General features: G+C 53.5%; 1 protein-coding gene across 1 annotated transcript in view; it reads left to right on the forward strand.

Annotated features, from left to right (window-relative positions):
* Window positions 1-27,511, forward strand: part of LOC144488230 (scavenger receptor cysteine-rich domain-containing group B protein-like) — a gene marked incomplete at its 3' end in the record, with an annotated part of 71,519 nt that overhangs the window by 13,792 nt on the left and 30,216 nt on the right. Inside the window, exons 2-7 of the mRNA XM_078206263.1 lie at window positions 5,162-5,229; window positions 7,342-7,386; window positions 12,294-12,335; window positions 19,350-19,391; window positions 19,696-19,737; window positions 25,280-25,588. Coding sequence (XP_078062389.1) covers window positions 5,187-5,229; window positions 7,342-7,386; window positions 12,294-12,335; window positions 19,350-19,391; window positions 19,696-19,737; window positions 25,280-25,588 — 523 coding nt within the window. The remainder of the gene's footprint in view (window positions 1-5,161; window positions 5,230-7,341; window positions 7,387-12,293; window positions 12,336-19,349; window positions 19,392-19,695; window positions 19,738-25,279; window positions 25,589-27,511) is intronic.

Below are 27,511 nucleotides of genomic sequence, written 5' to 3' on the forward strand. Positions count from 1 at the left end.
ATTAGTCCCCTCTCTTTTTAAAGTTAAAGTTTACTTATTAGTGTCACAAGTAAGGCTTGCATTAACACTGCAATGAAGTTACTGTGAAATTCTCCTAGTCGCCCACACTCCGGCACCTGTTCGGGTCAGTGCACCCTAACCAGCACGCATTTCAGACTGTGGGAGGAAACCGGAGCACCCGGAGGAAACCCACGCAGACACGGGGAGAATGTGCAAACTCCACCCAGACAGTGACACAAGCCGGGGAATTGAACCTGGGTCCCTGGCGCAGTGAGGCAGCAGTGCTAACCACTGTACCACCGTGCCACCCTGTATCATTCTCCCATTCGATCGTATGGTTAATAAATCCATATTGTAAATAAATAATATCCATTATATCTAATAAAATCCATTAGTAAATAAATAATATTGTGTAACGAGGTAGGTAGAATTAAGGATCTTATTGTGAAGGACCCTCTTGGGTCTAGTGACCACAATATGGTCAAATTTCTGATTCAGATGGAAGAGGAGAAAGTTTGGTCCCAAACCAGTGTCCTCTGTTTGAACAGAGGGAAATATGATAGGATGAGGGATGAATTGGCTAAGGTAGACTGGGAGAGCAGGCTGGCAGGTAGGATAGCTGAGGAACAGTGGAGGATTTTTAAGGAGATCCTTTTCAGTTCTCAGCAAAAATATATTCCAGCAAAAAACAAGGATTGTAAGAAAAGGGAGAACCAGCCGTGGATAACGAAGGAAATAAAGGAGAGTATTAAAATAAAAACAGCTGCGTACAGAGTGGCCAAAAATATTGGAGAAACAAGTGATTGGGAAAAATTTAAGAAACAACAAAGAGAGACTAAGAAAGCGATAAAGAAAGGAAGGATAGACTATGAAGCTAGGCTAGCAATTAATATAAAAAATGATAGTAAAAGTTTTTATAAATATATAAAAAGGAATAGAGTGGCTAGAGTGAATGTTAGACCCTTGGAGGACGAGAGAGGGGAGTTAATAGTGGGAAATGAGGATATGGCTGAGTCTTTAAATATGTTTTTTGTGTCGGTCTTCACGGTGGAGGACACAAATAGTTTGCCAAATATTAACGATAGAGGGTTGGCAGCAGGAGAAATACTTAATACAATTAATGTTACCAGAGAGGCAGTGCTGGGTAGACTAATGGGACTGAAGGTGGACAAGTCCCCGGGTCCGGATGGAATGCATCCCAGGGTATTGAAAGAAATGTCAGAGGTAATAGTGGATGCGTTAGTGATTATTTATCAAAACTCGTTGCATTCTGGGGTAGTGCCGGTTGATTGGAAAACGGCTAATGTTACGCCGCTGTTTAAAAAAGGAAGGAGACAAAAGGCGGGTAACTATAGGCCGGTCAGCTTAACGTCTGTAGTAGGGAAAATGCTGGAATCCATTATTAAAGAGGAGATAGCAGGGCATCTGGATAGAAATGGTTCGATCAATCAGACGCAGCATGGATTCATGAGGGGAAAGTCGTGCTTGACGAACATGTTGGATTTTTATGAAGATGTGACTAGGGCGGTTGATGGAGGAGAACCGGTGGATGCGGTGTTTTTGGATTTCCAAAAGGCGTTTGATAAGGTGCCCCATAAAAGGCTACTGAAGAAGATTAGGGCACACGGAGTTGGGGGTAGTGTGTTAAAGTGGATTGGGGACTGGCTATCCGACAGGAAGCAAAGAGTCGGAATAAATGGGTGTTTTTCCGGTTGGAGGAAGGTAACTAGTGGCGTGCCGCAGGGATCGGTACTCGGGCCGCAACTATTTACCATTTATATAGATGATCTGGAGGAGGGGACGGAGTGTAGGGTAACGAAGTTTGCAGACGACACAAAGATAAGTGGAAAAGTGAATCGTGTGGAGGACGGAGAAGATCTGCAGAGAGATTTGGACAGGCTGAGTGAGTGGGCGAGGATATGGCAAATGGAGTATAACGTTGATAAATGCGAGGTTATACACTTTGGAGGAAATAATAACAAATGGGATTACTATCTCAATGGAAACAAATTAAAACATGCTACCGTGCAAAGGGACCTGGGGGTCCTTGTGCATGAGACGCAAAAGCCCAGTCTGCAGGTACAACAGGTGATCAAGAAGGCAAATGGGATGTTGGCCTGTATTGCGAGGGGGATAGAATATAAAAGCAGGGATGTCTTGATGCACCTGTACAGGGCATTGGTGAGGCCACAGCTGGAATACTGTGTGCAGTATTGGTCCCCTTATATGAGGAAGGATATATTGGCATTGGAGGGAGTGCAGAGAAGGTTCACCAGGTTGATACCGGAGATGAGGGGTTTGGATTATGAGGAGAGGCTGAGGAGATTGGGTTTGTACTCGTTGGAGTTTAGAAGGATAAGGGGGGATCTTATGGAGACTTATAAGATAATGCGGGGGCTGGACAGGGTGGAGGCGGAGAGATTCTTTCCACTTAGTAAGGAAGTTAAAACTAGAGGACACAGCCTCAAAATAAAGGGGGGTCGGTTTAAGACAGAGTTGAGGAGGAACTTCTTCTCCCAGAGGGTGGTGAATCTCTGGAATTCTCTGCCCACTGAGGTGGTGGAGGCTACCTCGCTGAATATGTTTAAAGCGCGGATGGATGGATTCCTGATCGGTAAGGGAATTAAGGGTTATGGGGATCAGGCGGGTAAGTGGTACTGATCCACGTCAGATCAGCCATGATCTTATTGAATGGCGGGGCAGGCTCGAGGGGCTAGACGGCCTACTCCTGCTCCTATTTCTTATGTTCTTAAGTCACATCTTAAAATCAGTACACAGCATCTCATGAGTCTCTGTATTAGATTAAGTTTAGCAATACATCACCTGGAGAGAAAACCCCCTTTCACAGTGGATAAAGTACAGATTTGCCCCATGTAGATATCTGAAGCAATTATTTGAATATAAGCGGTGTTCGGAGGCTGGCTGAGGGACTGGAGACCAGGTATGCAGAGGGTACCACAAGGATCAGTGCTGGGTCCCTTATTGTTTGTTGTCTACAGAAAAGAGATCGATGATAATGTGGGGGGAATGATGAGCAAGTTTGCAGATGACACCAAGATTGGTCGGGTGATTAATAGTGAAGAAGATCAGGAAGATATGGATGGATTGGTCGGATGGGCAGAGCAGTGGCAAATGGTGTTTAACCCTGTTAAGTGCGAGGTGACGCGCTTTGGAAGCAGTAACAAGACAAGGGAGTATTTAATGAATGGCAGGACACCGGGAAGCTCGGAGGGATCTTGGGGAATTATTCACAGATCCCGTAAGGTGGCAGAGCAGGTGAATAGGGAGTGAAGAAAGCATATGGTTATAGAGCGTGAGAGAAGGGAGGTAGTGTTGGAGTTGTACACAGCGTTGGTGAGGCCACAACTCCTCTTCCAAATGTCTGATGTTTCACCATTGGTGAAATTCAGTTCAGAGTTTTGACAGATTCTGAAACTTATCATTCTCACAGAGGTTCCATACCCACAGGATGAAACTATCCCGCTTTCTAACTCCCCCGATATCATTCACTTTTTAACTCTGACTCATTCTCTCTCTCTTTCTCTCTCTCTGTCCATCTCTGTCCCTCTCTCTGTCCCTCTCTCTGTCCCTTTCCCTCTCTCTCTCTCTCTCTCTGTCTCTCTGTCCCTCTCCCTCTCTCTATCTCTCTCTCTGCCTCTCTCTGTCTCTCTGTTACTCTCTCTCTGTGTCACTCGCTCAGTGTCACTCTCTCTCTGTCTCTCTCTCTCTCTGTCAGTCTGTCTCTGTCTCTCTCTGTCTCTCTCTGTCTGTCTCTCTCGCTCTCTCTCTCGCTCGCTCTCTCTGTCTCTCCCTCTCTCTGTCTGTTTCTCTCTCTGTCACTGTCTCTCTCTCTCTCTGTCTCTCTGTCTCGCTCTCTCTCTCTGTCTCTCTCTGTTGCTCTCCGTCTCTCTTTTTCTCTCTGTCTCTCTCTCCCTCTCCCTCTCTCTGTCTCTCCGCGCGCTCTCTCTGTCTCTCTCTCTGTCTCTCCCTCTCTCTGTCTGTTTCTCTCTCTGTCACTGTCTCTCTCTCTCTGTCTCGCTCTCTCTCTGTCTCTCTCTGTCTCTCTCAGTCTCTCTTTTTCTCTCTGTCTCTGTCTCTCTCTGCCTCTCTCTGTCTCTCTATCTCTGTCTCTCTATCTCTGTCTCTCTCTCTGTCTCTCTCTGTCTCTCTATCTCTGTCTCTCTCTCTCTCTGTCTCTCTCTGTCTCTCTCTCTCTCCCTCGCCCTCTCTCTGACTCTCCGCGCGCTCTCTCTGTCTCTCTCTCTGTCTCTCCCTCTCTCTGTCTGTTTCTCTCTCTGTCACTGTCTCTCCCTCTCTCTCTCTGTCTCGCTCTCTCTCTCTGTCTCTCTCTGTCTCTCTCAGTCTCTCTTTTTCTCTCTGTCTCTGAACATCTCTGCCTCTCTCTGTCTCTCTTTTTCTCTGTCTCTCTCTCTCCTTCTCCCTCTCTCTCTCTGTCTCTCTCTGTCTCTCTCTGTCTCTCTCTCTCTGTCTCTCTGTCTCTCTCTCTGTCTCTCTCTGTCTCTCTCTCTCTGTCTCTCTCTCTCTGTCTCTCTCTCTCTGTCTCTCTCTCTCTGTTTCTCTCTGTATCTCTCTCTGTCTCTGTCTCTCTCTCTCTGTCTCTCTATCTCCCTCTCTCTCTCTTTGTCTCTCTATCTCTGTCTCTCTCTGTCTCTCTTTGTCTCTCTCTCTATATCTCTCTCTCTATATCTCTGTCTCTCTATCTCTGTCTCTCTATCTCTGTCTCTCTCTCTCTCTGTCTCTCTCTCTCTCTGTCGCTCTATCTCTGTCTCTCTATCTCTGTCTCACTCTCTCTGTCTCTCTCTCTCTCTCTGTCTCTCTCTCTCTTTCTGTCTCTCTCTCTCGGTCTCTCTCTCTCGGTCTCTCTCTGTCTCTTTATCTCTAACTCTCCTTCCCTCTCGGTTCCTGAAAGATCATTCTGGAACACCAGAAGACAACATTGTGGGGGTCAGACCCCCGCAGAGCTGGACAGAGCGTGACCCTGGTTGACCCCAGATGACCCCTGACCCCCTGAACACTATCCTCATCCCCATCACAGTCCCAACTCCCGTGGCGAGGAGCCTCGAGACCTGGCTCCCCCTCACTTGTCCCTCCCGCTGGAACCCGCAGCCTCAGAATAATGGAATCTCTCCCCTTTCCCCAGACGCGGGCTCTGGACGACAGTGAGGATGTTGGTATTTTTCCTGCTTCTCCCTGTGCTGGCAGCAATCGGTAAGGACTTTAAAACATTCCCGTCAATACCTAAACCTGCTCAATATTTCATTTCATCTCACGCAACAGAAAGTGCAATTCGCTCCCATGGGGAGTGGGGAGAATGTGGGACTCGCTCCCATGGGGAGTGGGGAGAATGTGGGACTCGCTCCCACGGGGAGTGGGGAGAATGTGGGACTCGCTCCCACGGGGAGTGGGGAGAATGTGGGACTCGCTCCCACGGGGAGTGGGGAGAATGTGGGACTCGCTCCCACGGGGAGTGGGGGGAGAATGTGGGACTCGCTCCCACGGGGAGTGGGGGGAGAATGTGGGACTCGCTCCCACGGGGAGTGGGGGAGAATGTGGGACTCGCTCCCACGGGGAGTGGGGAGAATATGGGACTCGCTCCCACGGGGAGTGGGGAGAATGTGGGACTCACTCCCAAGGGGAGTGGGGAGAATGTGGGACTCTCTCCCACGGGGAGTGGGGACAATGTGGGACTCGCTCCCACGGGGAGTGGGGAGAATGTGGGACTCGCTCCCACAGGGAGTGGGGAGAATGTGAGACTCGCTCCCACGGGGAGTGGGGAGAATGTGGGACTCACTCCCACGGGGAGTGGGGAGAATGTGGGACTCGCTCCCATGGGGAGTGGGGGAGAATGTGGGACTCGCTCCCATGGGGAGTGGGGGGAGTGTGGGGCTCGCTCCCACGGGGAGTGGGGAGAATGTGGGACTCGCTCCCACGGGGAGTGGGGAAGAATGTGGGACTCGCTCCCACGGGGAGTGGGGGAGAATGTGGGACTCGCTCCCACGGGGAGTGGGGGAGAATGTGGGACTTAATCCCATGGGGAGTGGGGGGAGTGTGGGGCTCGCTCCCACGGGGAGTGGGGAGAATGTGGGACTCGCTCCCACGGGGAGTGGGGAAGAATGTGGGACCCGCTCCCACGGGGAGTGGGGGAGAATGTGGGACTCGCTCCCACGGGGAGTGGGGGAGAATGTGGGACTCGCTCCCACGGGGAGTGGGGAGAATGTGGGACTCGCTCCCAAGGGGAGTGGGGAGAATGTGGGACTCGCTCCCACGGGGAGTGGGGGAGAATGTGGGACTCGCTCCCACGGGGAGTGGGGGAGAATGTGGGACTCGCTCCCACGGGGAGTGGGGGAGAATGTGGGACTCGCTCCCACGGGGAGTGGGGAGAATGTGGGACTCGCTCCCAAGGGGAGTGGGGAGAATGTGGGACTCGCTTCCACGGGGAGTGGGGAGAATGTGGGACTCGCTCCCACGGGGAGTGGGGAGAATGTGGGACTCGCTCCCAAGGGGAGTGGGGAGAATGTGGGACTCGCTCCCACGGGGAGTGGGGAGAATATGGGACTCGCTCCCACGGGGAGTGGGGGAGAATGTAGGACTCGCTCCCACGGGGAGTGGGGAGAATGTGGGACTCGCTCCCACGGGGAGTGGGGAGAATGTGGGACTCGCTCCCAAGGGGAGTGGGGAGAATGTGGGACTCTCTCCCACGGGGAGTGGGGAAGAATGTGGGACACGCTCCCACGGGGAGTGGGGAGAATGTGGGAGTCGCTCCCACGGGGAGTGGGGAGAATATGGGACTCGCTCCCACGGGGAGTGGGGAGAATGTGGAACTCACTCTCATGGGGAGTGGGGAGAATGTGGGACTCGCTCTCGTGGGGAGTGGGGAGAATGTGGGACTCACTCTCGTGGGGAGTGGGGAGAATGTGGGACTCACTCCCACAGGGAGTGGGTGAAAGTGTGGGACTCGCTCCCACGGGGAGTGGGGAGAATGTGGGACTCACTCCCACAGGGAGTAGGGAGAATGTGGAACTCGCTCCCACGGGGAGTGGGGAAAATGTGGGACTCGCTCCCACGGGGAGTGGTTGAGGTGAATAGTATCGATGTGTTTCAGGGGGGAAGCTCGATAAACACATGAGGGGGAAAGGAATAGAAGGAGACGGAGATGGAGGGAGACTTGGGTTGGTTCGCTGAACACTTATAAAACACTTCTGAGATTAATTTCTGGAGAAACTGGTCCCAGTGTATCTGATACCTCGAACCTCTCCATTCGGGTATTCCCAGTGGAAATGTGCCTAGTTTTCAGGAATTCCTTTCTGCTTTCTTTCTCAGGAGAATCTGATGTGAATAATCCTAAAACCAGCACGGATCTCGAAGGTAAAAACTGAATACTGTGGATGCTGGAATCTGAAACTGAAACAGAAAATGCTGGAAAATCTCAGCGGGTCAGACAGTCTCTGTGGGGAGAGAATCGAGCCGACGTTTTGAGTCAGAGCTCTGACAAAGGGTCACCCTGACTCGAAACGTTGGTTCTATTCTCACCCCACAGGCGCTGTCAGACCTGCTGAGATTATCCAGAATTTCTACTGATGTAGATGGACCTGGTGAGTCAAACTCAGTGCAGAGTGCACAGAAAGAGGGAAAGAGAGAGAGACAGACCTGCGTTAGGCTCCAGACCAGAAACTGCAAGGTATTTATGAAGTTATCCTGGACCCCAACTATTCCATTTGATTTTGGCATTCGGGTGACGTAAGGTGTTTCACTCCAGGTATGATTCAAGTGACCCACTGGGGAGCTTTTATAAAACCAAACTTTATTAAAGAACGCAGTTAAAATATCACAAAGAAAATTAGCTTCGCTTTTACCAATTGAGATACTTAAACATGGCAAAGTGTAATTCTAAACAGCTAGCTATCTCTGTTGTTCCACTTTGGCAGTATCCCCCCATGGACATAAATCCTTTCTTCAGAACCAGTTAACACCCAACGCAGATATCCTCATGTGGATGCTGGATTTCCAGCCTACGAACACAAAGAACAAAGAAAATTACAGCACAGGAACAGGTCCTTCGGCCCTCCAAGCCTGCACCGACCATGCTGCCCGACTGAACTAAAACCCCCGACCCTTCCGGGGACCATATCCCTCTATTCCCATCCTATTTATGTACTTGTCAAGACGCCCCTTAAAACTCACCATCATATCCGCTTCCACTCCCTCCCCCGGCAGCGAGTTCCAGGCACCCACCACCCTCTGTGTAAAAAATCTGCCTCGTACACCTCCTTTAAACCTTGCCCCTCGCACCTTAAACCTGTGCCCCCGAGTAATTGACTCTTCCACCCTGGGAAAAAGCTTCTGACTATCCACTCTGTCCATGCCCCTCATAATCTTGTGGACTTCTATCAGGTCTCCCCTCAACCTCCGTCGCTCCAGTGAGAACAAACCAAGTTTCTCCAACCTCTCCTCATAGCTAATGCCCTCCATGCCAGGCAACATCCTGGTAAATCTTTTCTGTACCCTCTCCAAAGCCTCCACATCCTTCTGGTAGTGTGGCGACCAGAATTGAACACTATATTCCAAGTGCGGCCTAACTAAGGTTCTATGAAGCTGCAACATGACTTGCCAATTTTTAAACTCCATGCCCCGGCCGATGAAGGCAAGCATGCCGTATGCCTTCTTGACTACCTTGGTGTTTGAACCAACTGCAATTGAGAGGTAGATCAGAGCTCTACCCGACCTTGGTTCCTGTATCAAAGAACAGTACAGCACAGGAACGGGCCCTTTGGCCCTCCAAGCCTGCGCTGACCATGATGCCCGACTGAACTAAAACCGTCTGCACTTACGGAGTCCGGATCCTTCCATTCCCATCCTATTCATGTATTCGTCTAGTTCCCCCTTAAATGCTGCTATCGTACCCGCTCCCACCCCCTCCCCGGGCAGCGCGTCCCAGACACTCACCCCCCTCTGTGTAAAAAACTTACCTCGCACATCTCCTCTAAACTTTCCCCCTCGCACCTTAAACCTGTGCCCCCGAGTACTTGACTCTTCCACCCTGGGAAAGAACATCTGACTCTCCACTCTGTCCATGCCCCTCATAATCTTGTAGACTTCTATCAGGTCTCCCCTCAACCTCCGTCGCTCCAGTGAGAACAAACCGAGTTTCTCCAACCTCTCCTCACAGCTAATGCCCTCCATACCAGGCAACATCCTGGTAAATCTTTTCTGTACCCACGTTCGGAGAGAGATACAGAAAGAGACTTGTCTTATGACTCCCATACAGCAGCCTCCAGAGAAAGACCCACCCCCAAAAAGCAGAATCTCGGGGAAAGAGACTTATTTCCTGGGAGTCTCCAGTCTCCAAATCCAGAGAGAGAGCGAAAGACTGCGAAAGCGACATCTCTCTAAAGAGATGTAGGTCTTATGAGGAAAGGTTGAGGGAGCTAGGGCTGTTCTCTCTGGAGCGGAGGAGGCTGAGGGGAGACTTAATAGAGGTTTATAAAATGATGAAGGGGATAGATAGAGTGAACGTTCAAAGACTATTTCCTCGGGTGGATGGAGCTATTACAAGGGGGCATAACTATAGGGCTTGTGGTGGGAGATATAGGAAGGATATCAGAGGTAGGTTCTTTACGCAGAGAGTGGTTGGGGTGTGGAATGGACTGCCTGCAGTGATAGTGGAGTCAGACACTTTAGGAACATTTAAGCGGTTATTGGATAGGCACATGGAGCACACCAGGATGATAGGGAGTGGGATAGCTTGATCTTGGTTTCAGATAAAGCACGGCACAACATCGTGGGCCGAAGGGCCTGTTCTGTGCTGGACTGTTCTATGTTCTATCCCAAACAGCGAAACCTCAGGGAATGATATACCCTCACACAGCAGAAACTTGGAGAAATTAACCCAGTCTCTGGCAGTTCCCAGTCTCTGGCAGTTCCCAGTCTCTGGCAGTTTCCAGTCTCTGGCAGCTCCCAATTTCCAGCAGCCCCGAGTCTCCAGTATTCAGCACGGGGAAAACAAAGATACTACTCTCTAACCACTCCAAGCAGCATCCGACTTGAAAGGTCTGTGTCAAGGTAGCTCCACCCAGTCACACGATTTTCCCCCTGTCAATCATCCTAATTAAGCCCTGCTCTGCAAAATCCCAGGGGAACGCGAAGAACAGCAGAACAGCATGAGTTCAGATTAAAGCAAACGTTCTAGCAATTAGGAGCAATTATGCTGCTCCAGTTGTCGACCCACCGGTGATGGGTGGGCCTATGGAACTGATTAGATACTCGATTCGAATGTATTTCTTCAGGGCACAGTATCGTCGCATCAGCGCGGTGGTGGTTTTAACAATCACAGTTCAAGGATGTTTCAGGATGGCGCCTAATCGGAATGGCATTCTGGGATTGAAAACGGTGCGGCTCACTCTCTGTTGTACTGCAGTGCAACATGTGGAGTTGGTAGGGGTTCTTTAGGTTAAAATCCAACTTCCTACTTTAGTGCTTCACTCACTTGCCCTTTCACGAAACCATGTTGACTCTGCCTGATTGCACTGAGATTTTCTCAGTGGCCCCGCCATAACCTCCTTAAGAATAGATTCCAGTAATTTCCCTCTGACAGATGTTAGACTAACTGGCCTGTAGATTTCTGCTTTCCCTCCATTAAACTCTTCCCTCCTTGTGGGTATGAATCTTTTCTGAATATTCTGAAATACCTCCCCTGGCGCCTGCCAGTGCATATCCACGGATCCATCCCATAAACTAATCTCCAGGATCACTTTATCCACCTCTGTCTTCATAGCCTCATTATTGCCCATATTTAGGTGCAGGTAACTAGTCTCAGACTCACTCTTCCTCCCTCAAACTGAATGTGTAATTTAATCATGTTATGATCACTGTTACAAAGAACAAAAAACAATACAGCGCAGGACCAGGCCCTTCGGCCCTCCAAGCCTGTGCCGCTCATGTGCCCACCAGACCATTCGTTTGTATCCCTCTATTCCCAGTCTGTTCATGTGGCTATCGAGACAAGTCTGAAACGATCCCAGCATGTCCGCCTCAATCACCTTGCTTGGCAGCGCATTCCAGGTCCCCACCACCCTCTGTGTAAAATACGTCCCCCTGACATCTGTATTGAACCTTGCCCCCCTCACCTTGAACCCGTGACCCCTTGTGTTCGTCACCTCCGACCTGGGAAAAAGCTTCCCACTGTTCACCCTATCTATGCCCTTCATAATTTTATACACCTCTATTAGGTCGCCCCTCATCCTCCGTCGTTCCAGGGAGAACAACCCCAGTTTACCCAATCTCTCCTCATAGCTAAGACCCTCCATACCAGGCAACATCCTGGTAAACCTTCTCTGCACTCTCTCCAAAGCCTCCACGTCCTTCTGGTAGTGCGGCGACCAGAACTGGACGCAGTACTCCAAATGTGGCCTAACCAACGTTCTATACAGCTGCAACATCATATGCCAACTTTTATATTCTATGCCCCATTCAATAAAGGCAAGCATGCCATATGCCTTCTTCACCACCCTCTCCACCTGTGCTGCCACCTTTAAGGATCTGTGGACTTGTACACCCAGGTACAAGTGTGTCTATACTCCTGATGGTTCTGCCATTTATTGTATAGCTCCCCCTTACATTAGATCTACCGAAATGCATCACTTCGCATTTATCTGGATTAAATTCCATCTGCCATTTCTCCGCCCAATGTTCCAGCCTATCTATATCCTGCTGTATTCTCTGACAATGTTCATCACTATCCGCAACTCCAGCCATCTTCGTGTCGTCCGCAAACTTACTGATCACACCAGCTACATCTTCCTCCAAATCATTTATATATATCACAAACAGCAGAGGTCCCAGTACAGAGCCCTGCGGAACTCCACTAGTCACAGACCTCCAACCGGAAAACGACCCCTCCACTGCTACCCTCTGTCTTCTATGGCTAAGCCAGTTCTCCACCCATCTAGCTAGCTCACCTTTTATCCCATGAGATTTAACCTTTTGCACCAGCCTGCCATGAGGGACCTTGTCAAACGCTTTACTAAAATCCATACAGGCGACATCCACGGCCCTTCCTTCGTCAATCGTTTTTGTCAACTCCTCAAAAAACTCAACCAAATTTGTGAGGAATGACCTCCCTCGTACAAAACCATGTTGTCTATCGCTAATGAGATTATTCAGTTCTAATACCGAATGGGTGACTTTTATTTGACCCTATCTTGTTGCGCAATATCTGATATTGAGTCGGAAAATGTGCTCAACCCTGTGAGGTAATTTCCTGTTTTATGTTTCAGGGACAACTTCCACTGATTACCTCCAAGGCACAGTCACAGATGGTGAGTCATCTCCTTCTACAGTGCACAGAAAGATCCCAGCGCAGTTTTAAGATAATCAGTACAAGGTGTGGAGTTGGTACAAGTTCCTGAGGTTAAAATCCAATTTTGTAATTAACTGATGGACACCCCACCCAACAACCTCAACATTCACTCCCTCCACCCCCGACGCACAGTGACAGCCGTGTGTACCATCTACAAGATGCCCTGCAGCGACTCACCAAGGCTCCTTAGGCAGCACCTTCCAAACCCACCACCTCTACCATCGAGAAGGACAAGGGCAGCAGATACCTGGGAACACCCCCACCTGGAGGCTCCCCTCCGAGTCACTCACCATCCCGACTTGGAAATATATCGTCCGTTCCTTCACTGTCGCTGGGGTCAAAATCCGGGAACTCCCTCCCCAACAGCACAGTGGGTGTAACAATATCCTCCGCTGTACTGTCAGAGGGTCAGTGCTGAGGGAGTGCCGCACTGTCAGAGGGTCAGTGCTGAGGGAGTGCCGCACTGTCAGAGGGTCGGTGCTGAGGGAGTGCCGCAATGTCAGAGGGTCAGTGCTGAGGGAGTGCCACACTGTCAGAGGGTCAGTGCTGAGGGAGTGCCGCACTGTCAGAGGGTCGGTGCTGAGGGAGTGCCGCACTGTCAGAGGGTCAGTGCTGAGGGAGTGCCACACTGTCAGAGGGTCAGTGCTGAGGGAGTGCCGCACTGTCAGAGGGTCAGTGCTGAGGGAGTGCCGCACTGTCAGAGGGTCGGTGCTGAGGGAGTGCCGCACTGTCAGAGGGTCAGTACTGAGGGAGTGCCGCACTGTCAGAGGGTCAGTGCTGAGGGAGTGCCACACTGTCAGAGGGTCAGTGCTGAGGGAGTGCTGCACTGTCAGAGGGTCAGTGCTGAGGGAGTGCCGCACTGTCAGAGGGTCAGTGCTGAGGGAGTGCCGCACTGTCAGAGGGTCAGTTCTGAGGGAGTGCCGCACTGTCAGAGGGTCAGTACTGAGGGAGTGCCGCACTGTCAGAGGGTCAGTACTGAGGGAGTGCCGCACTGTCAGAGGGTCAGTGCTGAGGGAGTGCCGCACTGTCAGAGGGTCAGTGCTGAGGGAGTGCTGCACTGTCAGAGGGTCAGTGCTGAGGGAGTGCCGCACTGTCAGAGGGTCAGTGCTGAGGGAGTGCCGCACTGTCAGAGGGTCAGTGCTGAGGGAGTGCCGCACTGTCAGAGGGTCAGTTCTGAGGGAGTGCCTCACTGTCAGAGGGTCAGTGCTGAGGGAGTGCCGCACTGTCAGAGGGTCAGTGCTGAGGGAGTGCTGCACTGTCAGAGGGTCAGGGCTGAGGGAGTGCCGCACTGACAGAGGGTCAGTGCTGAGGGAGTGCCGCACTGTCAGAGGGTCAGTTCTGAGGGAGTGCCGTACTGTCAGAGGGTCAGTACTGAGGGAGTGCCGCACTGTCAGAGGGCCAGTGCTGAGGGAGTGCCGCACTGTCAGAGGGTCAGTACAGAGGGAGTGCCGCACTGTCAGAGGGTCAGTACTGAGGGAGTGCCGCACTGTCAGAGGGTCAGTGTTGAGGGAGTGCCGCACTGTCAGAGGGTCAGTACTGAGGGAGTGCCGCACTGTCAGAGGGTCAGGACTGAGTGAGCGCCGCACTGTCAGAGGGTCAGTACTGAGGGAGTGCCGCACTGTCAGAGGATCAGTACTGAGGGAGTGCCGCACTGTCAGAGGGTCAGTGCTGAGGGAGTGCCGCACTGTCAGAGGGTCAGTACTGAGGGAGTGCCGCACTGTCAGAGGGTCAGTACTGAGGGAGTGCCGCACTGTCAGAGGGTCAGTACTGAGGGAGTGCCGCACTGTCAGAGGGTCAGTGCTGAGGGAGTGCCGCACTGTCAGAGGGTCAGTACTGAGGGAGTGCCGCACTGTCAGAGGGTCAGTACTGAGGGAGTGCCGCACTGTCAGAGGGTCAGTGCTGAGGGAGTGCCGCACTGTCAGAGGGTCAGGACTGAGGGAGTGCCGCACTGTCAGAGGGTCAGTGCTGAGGGAGTGCCGCACTGTCAGAGGGTCAGTACTGAGGGAGTGCCGCACTGTCAGAGGGTCAGTACTGAGGGAGTGCCGCAGTGTCAGAGGGTCAGTACTGAGGGAGTGCCGCACTGTCAGAGGGTCAGTACTGAGGGAGTGCCGCACTGTCAGAGGGTCAGTACTGAGGGAGTGCCGCAGTGTCAGAGGGTCAGTGCTGAGGGAGTGCCGCACTGTCAGAGGGTCAGTGCTGAGGGAGTGCCACACTGTCACAGGGTCAGTACTGAGGGAGTGCCGCACTGTCAGAGGGTCAGTGCTGAGGGAGTGCCACACTGTCACAGGGTCAGTGCTGAGGGAGTGCCACACTGTCACAGGGTCAGTACTGAGGGAGTGCCGCACTGTCAGAGGGTCAGTACTGAGGGAGTGCCGCACTGTCAGAGGGTCAGTTCTGAGGGAGTGCCGCACTGTCAGAGGGTCAGTACTGAGGGAGTGCCACACTGTCAGAGGGTCAGTGCTGAGGGAGTGCCGCACTGTCAGAGGGTCAGTACTGAGGGAGTGCCGCACAGTCAGAGTGTCAGTTCTGAGGGAGTGCCGCACTGTCAGAGGGTCAGTACTGAGGGAGTGCCGCACTGTCAGAGGGTCAGTGCTGAGGGAGTGCCGCACTGTCAGAGGGTCAGTACTGAGGGAGTGCCGCACTGTCAGAGGGTCAGTTCTGAGGGAGTGCCGCACTGTCAGAGGGTCAGTACTGAGGGAGTGCTGCACTGTCAGAGGGTCAGGACTGAGTGAGCGCCGCACTGTCAGAGGGTCAGTACTGAGGGAGTGCCACACTGTCAGAGGGTCAGTGCTGAGGGAGTGCCACACTGTCAGAGGGTCAGTGCTGAGGGAGTGCCGCACTGTCAGAGGGACAGTACTGAGGGAGTGCCGCACTGTCAGAGGGTCAGTACTGAGGGAGTGCCGCACTGTCAGAGGGTCAGTACTGAGGGAGTGCCGCACTGTCAGAGGGTCAGTACTGAGGGAGTGCCGCACTGTCAGAGGGTCAGTGCTGAGGGAGTGCCGCACTGTCAGAGGGACAGTACTGACGGAGTGCTGCACTGTCAGAGGGTCAGTACTGAGGGAGTGCCGCACTGTCAGAGGGTCAGTGCTGAGGGAGTGCCGCACTGTCAGAGGGTCAGTGCTGAGGGAGTGCCGCACTGTCAGAGGGTCAATACTGAGGGAGTGCCGCACTGTCAGAGAGTCAGTGCTGAGGGAGTGCCGCACTGTCAGAGGGTCAGTTCTGAGGGAGTGCCGCACTGTCAGAGGGTCAGTACTGAGGGAGTGCCACACTGTCAGAGGGTCAGTGCTGAGGGAGTGCCGCACTGTCAGAGGGTCAGTACTGAGGGAGTGCCGCACTGTCAGAGGGTCAGTACTGAGGGACTGCCGCACTGTCAGAGGGTCAGTGCAGAGGGAGCGCCACACTGTCAGATGGTCAGTACTGAGGGAGTGCCGCACTGTCAGAGGGTCAGGACTGAGGGAGTGCCGCACTGTCAGAGGGTCAGTGCTGAGGGAGTGACGCACTGTCAGAGGGTCAGTACTGAGGGAGTGCCGCACTGTCAGAGGGTCAGTACTGAGGGAGTGCCGCACTGTCAGAGGGTCAGGACTGAGGGAGTGCCGCACTGTCAGAGGGTCAGTACTGAGGGAGTGCCGCACTGTCAGAGGGTCAGTACTGAGGGAGTGCCACACTGTCACAGGGTCAGTACTGAGGGAGTGCCGCACTGTCAGAGGGTCAGTGCTGAGGGAGTGCTGCACTGTCAGAGGGTCAGTGCTGAGGGAGTGCCGCACTGTCAGAGGGTCAGTACTGAGGGAGTGCCGCACTGTCAGAGGGTCAGTGCTGAGGGAGTGCTGCACTCTCAGAGGGTCAGTGCTGAGGGAGTGCCGCACTGTAAGAGGGTCAGTACTGAGGGAGTGCCGCACTGTCAGAGGGTCAGTTCTGAGGGAGTGCCGCACTGTCAGCGGGTCAGTGCTGAGGGAGTGCTGCACTGTCAGAGGGTCAGTACTGAGGGAGTGCCGCACTGTCAGAGGGTCAGTACTGAGGGAGTGCTGCACTGTCAGAGGGTCAGTGCTGAGGGAGTGCCGCACTGTCAGAGTGTCAGTACTGAGGGAGTGCCGCACTGTCAGAGGGTCAGTTCTGAGGGAGTGCCGCACTGTCAGCGGGTCAGTGCTGAGGGAGTGCCGCACTGTCAGAGGGTCAGTACTGAGGGAGTGCCGCACTGTCAGAGGGTCAGTACTGAGGGAGTGCCGCACTGTCAGCGGGTCAGTGCTGAGGGAGTGCCGCACTGTCAGAGGGTCAGTGCTGAGGGAGTGCCGCACTGTCAGAGGGTCAGTTCTGAGGGAGTGCCGCACTGTCAGAGGGTCAGTACTGAGGGAGTGCCACACTGTCAGAGGGTCAGTGCTGAGGGAGTGCCGCACTGTCAGAGGGTCAGTACTGAGGGAGTGCCGCACTGTCAGAGGGTCAGTACTGAGGGACTGCCGCACTGTCAGAGGGTCAGTGCTGAGGGAGTGCCACACTGTCACAGGGTCAGTACTGAGGGAGTGCCGTACTGTCAGAGGGTCAGTGCTGAGGGAGTGCTGCACTGTCAGAGGGTCAGTGCAGAGGGAGCGCCACACTGTCAGATGGTCAGTACTGAGGGAGTGCCGCACTGTCAGAGGGTCAGGACTGAGGGAGTGCCGTACTGTCAGAGGGTCAGTGCTGAGGGAGTGACGCACTGTCAGAGGGTCAGTACTGAGGGAGTGCCGCACTGTCAGAGGGTCAGTACTGAGGGAGTGCCGCACTGTCAGAGGGTCAGGACTGAGGGAGTGCCGCACTGTCGGAGGGTCAGTGCTGAGGGAGTGCCGCACTGTCAGAGGGTCAGTACTGAGGGAGTGCCGCACTGTCAGAGGGTCAGTACTGAGGGACTGCCGCACTGTCAGAGGGTCAGTGCTGAGGGAGTGCCACACTGTCACAGGGTCAGTGCTGAGGGAGTGCCGCACTGTCAGAGGGTCAGTTCTGAGGGAGTGCCGCACTGTCAGAGGGTCAGTGCTGAGGGAGTGCCGCACTGTCGGAGGGTCAGTGCTGAGGGAGTACCGCACTGTCAGAGGGTCAGTGCTGAGGGAGTGCCGCGCTGTCAGAGGGTCAGTGCTGAGGGAGTGCCGCACTGTCAGAGGGTCAGTGCTGAGGGAGTGCCGCACTGTCAGTGTGTCAGTACTGAGGGAGTGCCGCACTGTCAGAGGGTCAGTGCTGAGGGAGTGCCGCACTGCGAGAGGGTCGGTGCTGAGGGAGTGCCATACTGTCAGAGGGTCAGTTCTGAGGGAGTGCCGCACTGTCAGGGGGTCAGTGCTGAGGGAGTGCCGCACTGCGAGAGGGTCGGTGCTGAGGGAGTGCCATACTGTCAGAGGGTCAGTTCTGAGGGAGTGCCATACTGTCAGAGGGTCAGTTCTGAGGGAGTGCCGCACTGTCAGAGGGTCAGTGCTGAGGGAGTGCCGCACTGTCAGAGGGTCAGTACTGAGGGAGTGCCGCACTGTCAGAGGGTCAGTACTGAGGGAGTGCCGCACTGTCAGAGGGTCATTGCTGAGGGAGTGCCGCACTGCGAGAGGGTCAGTTCTGAGGGAGTGCCGCACTGTCAGAGGGTCAGTGCTGAGGGAGTGCCGCACTGTCAGAGAGTCAGTGCTGAGGGAGTGCCGCACTGTCAGAGGGTCAGTACTGAGGGAGTGCCGCACTGTCAGAGAGTCAGTGCTGAGGGAGTGCCGCACTGTCAGAGGGTCAGTACTGAGGGAGTGCCGCACTGTCAGAGGGTCAGTACTGAGGGAGTGCCGCACTGTCAGAGGGTCAAGACTGAGTGAGTGCCGCACTGTCAGAGGGTCAGTACTGAGGGAGTGCCGCACTGTCAGGGAGTCAGCACTGAGAGAGTGCCGCAGTGCAGAAGGTCATGATCCAGGGCTCCCAGATCCCTCTGTCTCTCAGAGCTCCTCAATCTCTCTCCGTTTAGATAGTCTCCCCTCTTCAATTCTCCCAGCCAAAGGGAACAGGTTCTCATTTCCCGTGTTAATCCATCTGCCACACTTACTGCCTGTTCAGTTCATTGATGTTTATGCCTTTGTCGACTCTTTGTATCCTGCTCGCAACTTCCTCACCCAGCTATTGTCACCGGCGATTGTAGCTGCCGTCCCTTCAGCCGCTTAATCCAACTCATTGATGTCGATTGTAAACAGTTGCAGTCCAAGCACTGATCCCTCCATTCCACCACTCGTCACGCCCTGCCAAGCTGGTTATGGCACATTTATGCCTACTCTGTGTATCCTGTTAGCTCACCAATCTTCTATCCATGCTAATATGTCACCCCCCCCTAACACCATCAGCTCTCATCTTTCTTGGTCGTCTCTCATATGGCACTTTGTTAAATGTCTTCTGGAAATCTAAGTCCGGCACATCCACCGATTCCCCTTTATTCATGTTGTTTGTGACTTGTCAACGAACTCTAACAAATTCGCCAAACCAAATTTCCTGTTGACAAAACCATGTTGCCTCTGCCTGATCACACTGAGATTTCGGAAGTGTCCTGCTATAACCTCCTTCAGAATTGATTCCAGTAATTACTCTGTGACAAATTATAGACGAACTGGCCTGTAGATTCCTGCTTTCATACTCCCTGCTTTCTGGAATAGAGGAGTCATAGTCCCTATTTTCTAATCTGCTTGCACCCACCCAGAATGTTGGTGAATTAAAGTCAGTGTTTCTCGCTCGCATTCTCTCACACGCTATCTCATCCTTCGTTATTCTATTTCGAGCAATTATTCGCTGTGATTGATATCCTAGCTTTGTAGCTTCGCTCATGCCCAAATTTCGGTTCAATTCACTAGCCTTAGGCCCACTCTTCTCTCCCTCAAACAAAGTCTGCCTTGTTATGACCGCTGTTACCTCGGGCTGATTTGACCCCGTCTCGCTGCGCATCATCTGATGTCACACCGGTAAATGTGCCCTACGCTGTGAGGTCATTTCCTGTTTTATGTTTCAGGGACAACTCCCATTGACTACATCGATGACACAGACACAGATGGTGAGTATTCCCTTTCTACAGTGCAGAGAAAGATCCCAGCGCGGTTTTAAGATTATCAGCACAAGGTGTGGAGTTGGTTCAAGTCCTCAAGTTTAAAATCCAACTTCCTAACTTTGTGCGTCATATTACAACTCAACAACATCCCATCCAATATCCGCAACACTCAAGTTGAATGTGTAATCCAATAGTGTTATGATCACTGTTACCGAGGGCTCACTTTGACACTGTCCCGTTGTGCATCATCTAACATCGGATCGGAAAAAATTCCCAACATTGGGAGGTAATTTCCTGTTTTATGTTTCAGGGACAACTCCCACTGGCTACACCGAAGACGCAGACACACATTGTGAGTACCTCCTGCAGTGCAGAGAAAGATCCCAGCGCAGTTTTAAGATAATCAGTACAAGGTGTGGAGTTGGTACAAGTTCTTGAGGTTAAAATCCAATTTTGTAATTAACTGATGGACACCCCACCCAACAACCTCAACATTCACTCCCTCCACCCCCGACGCACAGTGACAGCCGTGTGTACCATCTACAAGATGCACTGCAGCAACTCACCAAGGCTCCTTAGGCAGCACCTTCCAAACCCACCACCTCTACCATCTAGAAGGACAAGGGCAGCAGATACCTGGGAACACCCCCACCAGGAGGCTCCCCTCCGAGTCACTCACCATCCCGACTTGGAAATATATCGGCCGCTCCTTCACTGTCGCTGGGGTCAAAATCCTGGAACTCCCTCCCTAACAGCACTGTGGGTGGAACAATATCCTCCGCTGCGTTGGCAGAGGGTCAGTACTGAGCGAGTGCCGCACTGCCAGAGGGTCAGTGCTGAGGGAGTGCCGCACTGTCAGAGGGTCAGTGCTGAGGGAGTGCCGCACTGTCAGAGGGTCAGTACTGAGGGAGTGCCGCACTGTCAGAGGGTCAGTGCTGAGGGAGTGCCGCACTGTCAGAGGGTCAATAATGAGGGAGTGCCGCACTGTCAGAGGGTCAGTACTGAGGGAGTGCCGCACTGTCAGAGGGTCAGTGCTGAGGGAGTGCCGCACTGTCAGAGGGTCAGTGCTGAGGGAGTGCCGCACTGTCAGAGGTCAGTGCTGAGGGAGTGCCGCACTGTCAGTGGATCAGCGCTGAGGGAGTGCCGCACTGTCAGAGGGTCAGTACTGAGGGAGTGCCGCACTGTCAGAGGTCAGTACTGAGGGAGTGCCGCACTGTCAGAGGGTCAGTACTGAGGGAGTGCCGCACTGTCGGAGAGTCAGTACTGAGGGAGTGCCGCACTGTCAGAGGGTCAAGACTGAGTGAGTGCCGCACCATCAGAGGTCAGTACTGAGGGAGTGCCGCACTGTCAGAGGGTCAGTACTGAGGGAGTGCCGCACTGTCAGAGGGTCAGCACTGAGAGAGTGCCGCAGTGTCAGAAGGTCATGATCCAGGGCTCCCAGATCCCTCTGTCTCTCAGAGCTCCTCAATCTCTCTCCGTTTAGATAGTCTCCCCTCTTCAATTCTCCCAGCCAAAGGGAACAGGTTCTCATTTCCCGTGTTAATCCATCTGCCACACTTACTGCCTGTTCAGTTCATTGATGTTTATGCCTTTGTCGACTCTTTGTATCCTGCTCGCAACTTCCTCACCCAGCTATTGTCACCGGCGATTGTAGCTGCCGTCCCTTCAGCCGCTTAATCCAACTCATTGATGTCGATTGTAAACAGTTGCAGTCCAAGCACTGATCCCTCCATTCCACCACTCGTCACGCCCTGCCAAGCTGGTTATGGCCCATTTATGCCTACTCTGTGTATCCTGTTAGCTCACCAATCTTCTATCCATGCTAATATGTCACCCCCCCCTAACTCCATCAGCTCTCATCTTTCTTGGTCGTCTCTCATATGGCACTTTGTTAAATCATAGAAACCCTACAGTACAGAATGAGGCCATTTGGCCCATCGAGTCTGCACCGACCACAATCCCACCCAGACCCTACTCCCATATCTCTACATATTTTACCCACTAATTCCTCTAACCTACGCATCTCAGGACACTAAGGGGCAATTTTAGCACGGCCAATGCACCCTAACCAGCACATCTTTGAGCTGTGGGAGGAAACCGGAGCACCCGGAGGAAACCCACGCAGACACGAGGAGAATGTGCAAACTCCACACAGACAGTGACCCAAGCTGGGAATCGAACCCAGGTCCCTGGAGCTGTGAAGCAGCAGTGCTAACCACTGTGCTACCGTGCCGTAATGTCTTCTGGAAATCTAAGTCCGGCACATCCGCCGATTCCCCTTTATTCATGTTGTTTGTGACTTGTCAACGAACTCTAACAAATTCGCCAAACGAAATTTCAGTCACAGATGGTGAGTATTCCCTTTCTACGGTGCAGAGAAAGATCCCAGTGAGGTTTTAAGATTATTAGTACAAGGTGTGGAGCATCGACAAGTTCTTGAGCTGAAAATCCAATTCCCGAGGTTAGTGCGTCACATTATAACGGATCCACACCCCACCCAACAACCTCAACATTCACTCCCTCCACCCCCGACGCACAGTGACAGCCGTGTGTACCATCTACAAGATGCACTGCAGCAACTCACCGAGGCTCCTTAGGCAGCACCTTCCAAACCCACCACCTCTACCATCTAGAAGGACAAGGACAGCAGATGTCAGGGAGCAAGTTCCCCTCCAAGCCACCCATCTTCCTCTAGGATCATAAGACGTTGGAGGAGAAGGAGGCCATTCGGCCCATCGAGTCAGCTCAATGAGATCATGACCGATCTGATGTGATAATCCTCAACTCCACTTTCCTGCCCTATCCCCAAAACCCTCGATTCCCTTACTGATTCAAAATCTGTCTAATCCTGTGTGAATTTTATTAATTTCTATGAGATCCCCTCTCACTCTTCTAAACTCCAGTGAATATAATCCTAACCCACTTAGTCTCTCCTCATGTGACAGACCTGCCATCCCAGGAATCAGCCTGGTAAACCTTCGCTGTACTCCCTCTATAGCAAGGACATCCTTCCTCAGATAAGGACACCAAAACTGCACCAATACTCCAGGTGTGGCCTCACCAACGCCCTGTACAATTGCAGCAAAACATCCCTATCCCGATACTCAAATCCTCTCGCTATGAAGGCCAACATACCATTCACCTTCTTCACTGCCTGCTGTACCTGCACGCTTACTCTCAGCGACTGATGCACGAGGGCTCCAAGATCTCGCTGAGTATCCACCTCTCTCAATTTACACCCATTCAAATAATAATCTGTCTTCCTATTATTGCTACCAAAGTGGATACCCTCACATTTATCCACATTATGCTGCATCTGCCATGCAGATACCCACACACTCAGCCTGTCCCAATCACACTGAAGCATCTCTGCATCCTCCTCACAGCTCACCCTCCCACTCAGCTTTGTATCAGCTGCAAATTTGGAGATAATACATTCAGTTCCCTCTTCCAAATCATTTATATATAATGTGAACAGTTGGGGTCCGTGCACAGATCCCCGCGGAACCCCACTAGTCACTGACTGCCAATCAGAACAAGACCCATTTATGCCAACTCTTTGCTTCCTATGTGCCAACCAGATTTCTATTCATCTCAAGACATTACCCACAATCCCATGTGTTTTAACTTTACCTGTCTGTTATGCGATTCCTTGTCGAAAACCTTCTGATGCACGGTGACACAGTGGTTAGTGCTGCTGCCTCACAGCGCCAGGGACCCGGGTTCGATTCCCGGGGGCACGGTGACACAGTGGATAGCACTGCTGCTTCACAGCGCCAGGGACCCGGGTTCGATTCCCGGGGGCACGGTGGCACAGTGGTTAGCACTGCTGCCTCACAGCGCCAGGGACCGGGGTTCGATTCCCGGGGGCACGGTGACACAGTGGTTAGTGCTGCTGCCTCACAGCGCCAGGGACCCGGGTTCGATTCCCGGGGGCACGGTGACACAGTGGATAGCACTGCTGCTTCACAGCGCCAGGGACCCGGGTTCGATTCCCGGGGGCACGGTGGCACAGTGGTTAGCACTGCTGCCTCACAGCGCCAGGGACCGGGGTTCGATTCCCGGGGGCACGGTGACACAGTGGTTAGCACTGCTGCCTCACAGCGCCAGGGACCCGGGTTCGATTCCCGGGGGCACGGTGACACAGTGGTTAGCGCTGCTGCCTCACAGCGCCAGGGACCCGGGTTCGATTCCCGGGGGCACGGTGACACAGTGGTTAGCGCTGCTGCCTCACAGTGCCAGGGACCCGGGTTCGATTCCCGGGGGCACAGTGACACAGTGGTTAGCACTGCTGCCTCACAGCGCCAGGGACCCGGGTTCGATTCCCGGGGGCACGGTGACACAGTGGTTAGCGCTGCTGCCTCTCAGCGCCAGGGACCTGGGTTCGATTCCCGGGGGCACGGTGGCACAGTGATTAGCACTGCTACCTCACAGTGCCAGTGTTCGATTCCCGGCTTGGGTCACTGCCTGTGCGGAGTCTGCACGTTCTCCCCGTGTGTGCGTGGGTTTCCTCCGGGTGCTCCGGTTTCCTCCCACAGTCTGAAAGACGTGCGGGTTAGGTGGATTGGCCGTGATAAATTGACCCTTCGTGTCAGGGGGACCAGCGGGGTAAATGCATGGGGTTACGGGGATGGGTCCTGGGGGTGGGCATGTTGGTGCAAACTCGATGGGCCGAATGGCTTCCTTCTGCGCCGTAGGAGTCTATGATTCTCTGAGGTCTCCAAGTTCTCGCTGAGTATCCACCTCTCTCAATCTATACCCATTCAAATCACAATGTAGCTTCCCGTTTTGCTCTTCCTGCGCACTATTGTCCTGGGGTTCCAGTGTGGGGATAACTTGCTCTGCGATGCTCCATTCCCGTGAATGGAGAAAGGTTTTGGGGATGGATCCATCCCGGAACCATCCCATTCCCGACATTCTCCCTACCTGGGCTGATGGGAAGCAGCCTGGGGAGCGCTGAGCGGGTGGGAATGCAGGGAGGACGGTGGTGGGCAGTTAGGAAGGCAAATGCAACGTTAGCATTCATGTCGAGAGGGCTAGAATACAAGAGCAGGGATGGACTTCTGAGGCTGTATCAGGCTCATTTGGAGTATTGTGAGCAGTTTTTGGGTCCCGTATCTAAGGAAGGATGTGCCGGCCTTGGAAAGGGTCCAGAGGAGGTTCACAAGAATGATCCCTGGAATGAAGAGCTTGTCGTATGAGGAACGGTTGAGGACTCTGGGTCTGTACCTGTTGGAGTTTAGAAGGATGAGGGGGGATCTTATTGAAACTTACAGGATACTGTGAGGCCTGGATAGAGTGGACGTGGAGAGGATGTTTCCACTAGTAGGAAAAACTAGAACCAGAGGGCACAACCTCAGGCTAAAGGGACGATCCTTTAAAACAGGGATGAGGAGGAATTTCTTCAGCCAGAGAGTGGTGAATCTGTGGAACTCTTTGCCGCAGAAGGCTGTGGAGGCCAGGTCATTGAGTGTCTTGAAGACAGAGATAGATAGGTTCTTGATTAATAAGGGGATCAGGGGTTATGAGGAAAAGGCAGGAGAATGGGGATGAGAAAAATATCAGCCATGATTGAATGGCGGAGCAGACTCGATGGGCCGAGTGGCCTAACTCTGCTCCTATGTCTTATGGAAGGGGGTTTAGCATCAAACTGCAGGCCCCCACCCTCCCCACCCACCGCCCTCCCCCCTCCCCCCCACTCCCCACCCACCACCACCCCCCCCTCCCCACCCACCGCCCCCCCCTCCTCCCCCCTCCCCGCCCCCAGGGATGGCGCTGCCAAATCTCTCAGTACGTTTAGCTGCAAACGCCCGATGGGCGAGGGGTTGGGATGATTCTGGGAGGATGATTAACAGTTAAAGCGTTCCGTTTCTTCCCCCGCTCCATTCGCACAGTCAACATCAAACTGACGCTGGGCGTAGACGCATGTTCAGGCCGGGTGGAAGTACAGAACAACGGCACCTGGGGCACAGTCTGTGACGATGGCTGGGGTTTGACAGAGGCGACAGTGGTGTGCAAACATCTGGGCTGCGGCCAGGCCCTGACCGCTGTCAACTCCTCCGCCTTCGGGCTGAAGAAGGGGCACATCTGGCTGGACGATGTGAACTGCATGGGCACTGAGACATCGCTCGCACAGTGCAGACACGGTCCCTGGGGACAGACTGACTGCAGCCACAAGGAGGACGCCGGAGTCATCTGTGAAAGTAGGTGGAGATTTCAACAGATTCCACACCAGAGAGTGAGCAGGAACAGAACATCAATCTCTCTGTCTCTCTCTCTCTCTGTCTCTCTCTCTCTCTGTCTCTCTCTCTCTCTGTCTCTCTCTCTCTCTGTCTCACTCTCTCTCTCTCTGTCTCTCTCTCTCTCTGTCTCTCTCTCTCTCTGTCTCTCTCTCTCTCTGTCTCTCTCTCTCTCTGTCTCACTCTCTATCTCTCTGTCTCTCTCTCTCTCTGTCTCTCTCTCTGTCTCTCTCTCTCTCTGTCTCGCTCTCTCTCTCTCTCTCTGTCTCTCACTCTCTCTGTCTCTGTCTGTCTCTGTCTCTATCTGTCTCTCTCTCTCTCTGTCTCTCTATCTATTTCTCTCTCTCTCTCTCTCTCTGTCTCTCTCTCTCTTTCTCTGTCTCTCTCTCTGTCTCTCTCAGTCTCTCTCAGTCTCTCTCTCTCTCAGTCTCTCTCTGTCTCAGTCTCTCTCTGTCTGTGTCTTTCTCTCTGTCTCTTTCTGTCTCAGTATTTCTCTTTCTCTCGCTCCCTCTCTCTCTCTTTGTTTCGCTCCTTCTCTGTCGCTCTCTCTCTTTCTATCTCTCTCTATCTCAGTTTCTCTCTTTCTCTCTGTGTGTTCCTCCTCTCTCTCCGGCTCCCTCTCTGGCATTCTAATACTCTATGTTTTTAATCCTCCTTCCATCAGAACTGAAGGAGTGCTGCACTGTCAGAGGGTCAGTGCTGAGGGAGTGCCGCACTGTCAGAGGGTCAGTACTGAGGGAGTGCCGCACTGTCAGAGGGTCAGTGCTGAGGGAGTGCCGCACTGTCAGAGGGTCAGTGCTGAGGGAGTGCTGCACTGTCAGAGGGTCAGTGCTGAGGGAGTGCCGCACTGTCAGAGGGTCAGTGCTGAGGGAGTGCTGCACTGTCAGAGGGTCAGTGCTGAGGGAGTGCCGCACTGTCAGAGGGTCAGTACTGAGGGAGTGCCGCACTGTCATAGGGTCAGTGCTGAGCGAGTGCCGCACTGTCAGAGGGTCAGTGCTGAGGGAGTGCCGGACTGTCAGAGGGTCAGTACTGAGGGAGTGACGCACTGTCAGAGGGTCAGTGCTGAGGGAGTGCCGCACTGTCAGAGGGTCAGTGCTAAGGGAGTGCCGCACTGTCAGATGGTCAGTGCTGAGGGAGTGCCGCACTGTCAGAGGGTCAGTGCTGAGGGAGTGCCGCACTGTCAGAGGGTCAGTGCTGAGGGAGTGCCACACTGTCAGAGGGTCAGTGCTGAGGGAGTGCTGCACTGTCAGAGGGTCAGTGCTGAGGGAGTGCCGCACTGTCAGAGGGTCAGTGCTGAGGGAGTGCCGCACTGTCAGAGGGTCAGCGCTGAGGGAGTGCCGCACTGTCAGAGGGTCAGTGCTGAGGGAATGCCGCACTGTCAGAGGGTCTGTACTGAGGGAGTGTCGCACTGTCAGAGGGTCAGTACTGAGGGAGTGCCGCACTGTCAGAGGGTCAGTGCTGAGGGAGTGTCGCACTGTCAGAGGGTCAGTGCTGAGGGAGTGCCGCACTGTCAGAGGGTCAGTGCTGAGGGAGTGTCGCACTGTCAGAGGGTCAGTACTGAGGGAGTGCCGCACTGTCAGAGGGTCAGTACTGAGGGAGTGCCGCACTGTCAGAGGGTCAGTACTGAGGGAGCGCCGCACTGTCAGAGGGTCAGTACTGAGGGAGTGCCGCACTGTCAGAGGGTCAGTGCTGAGGGAGTGCCGCACTGTCAGAGGGTCAGTACTGAGGGAGTGCCGCACTGTCAGAGGGTCAGTGCTGAGGGAGTGCCGCACTGTCAGAGGGTCAGTGCTGAGGGAGTGCTGCACTGTCAGAGGGTCAGTGCTGAGGGAGTGCCGCACTGTCAGAGGGTCAGTGCTGAGGGAGTGCTGCACTGTCAGAGGGTCAGTG

This window comes from Mustelus asterias, unplaced genomic scaffold (assembly GCF_964213995.1).
Source record: "Mustelus asterias unplaced genomic scaffold, sMusAst1.hap1.1 HAP1_SCAFFOLD_1391, whole genome shotgun sequence".
Lineage (NCBI taxonomy): Eukaryota > Metazoa > Chordata > Chondrichthyes > Carcharhiniformes > Triakidae > Mustelus > Mustelus asterias.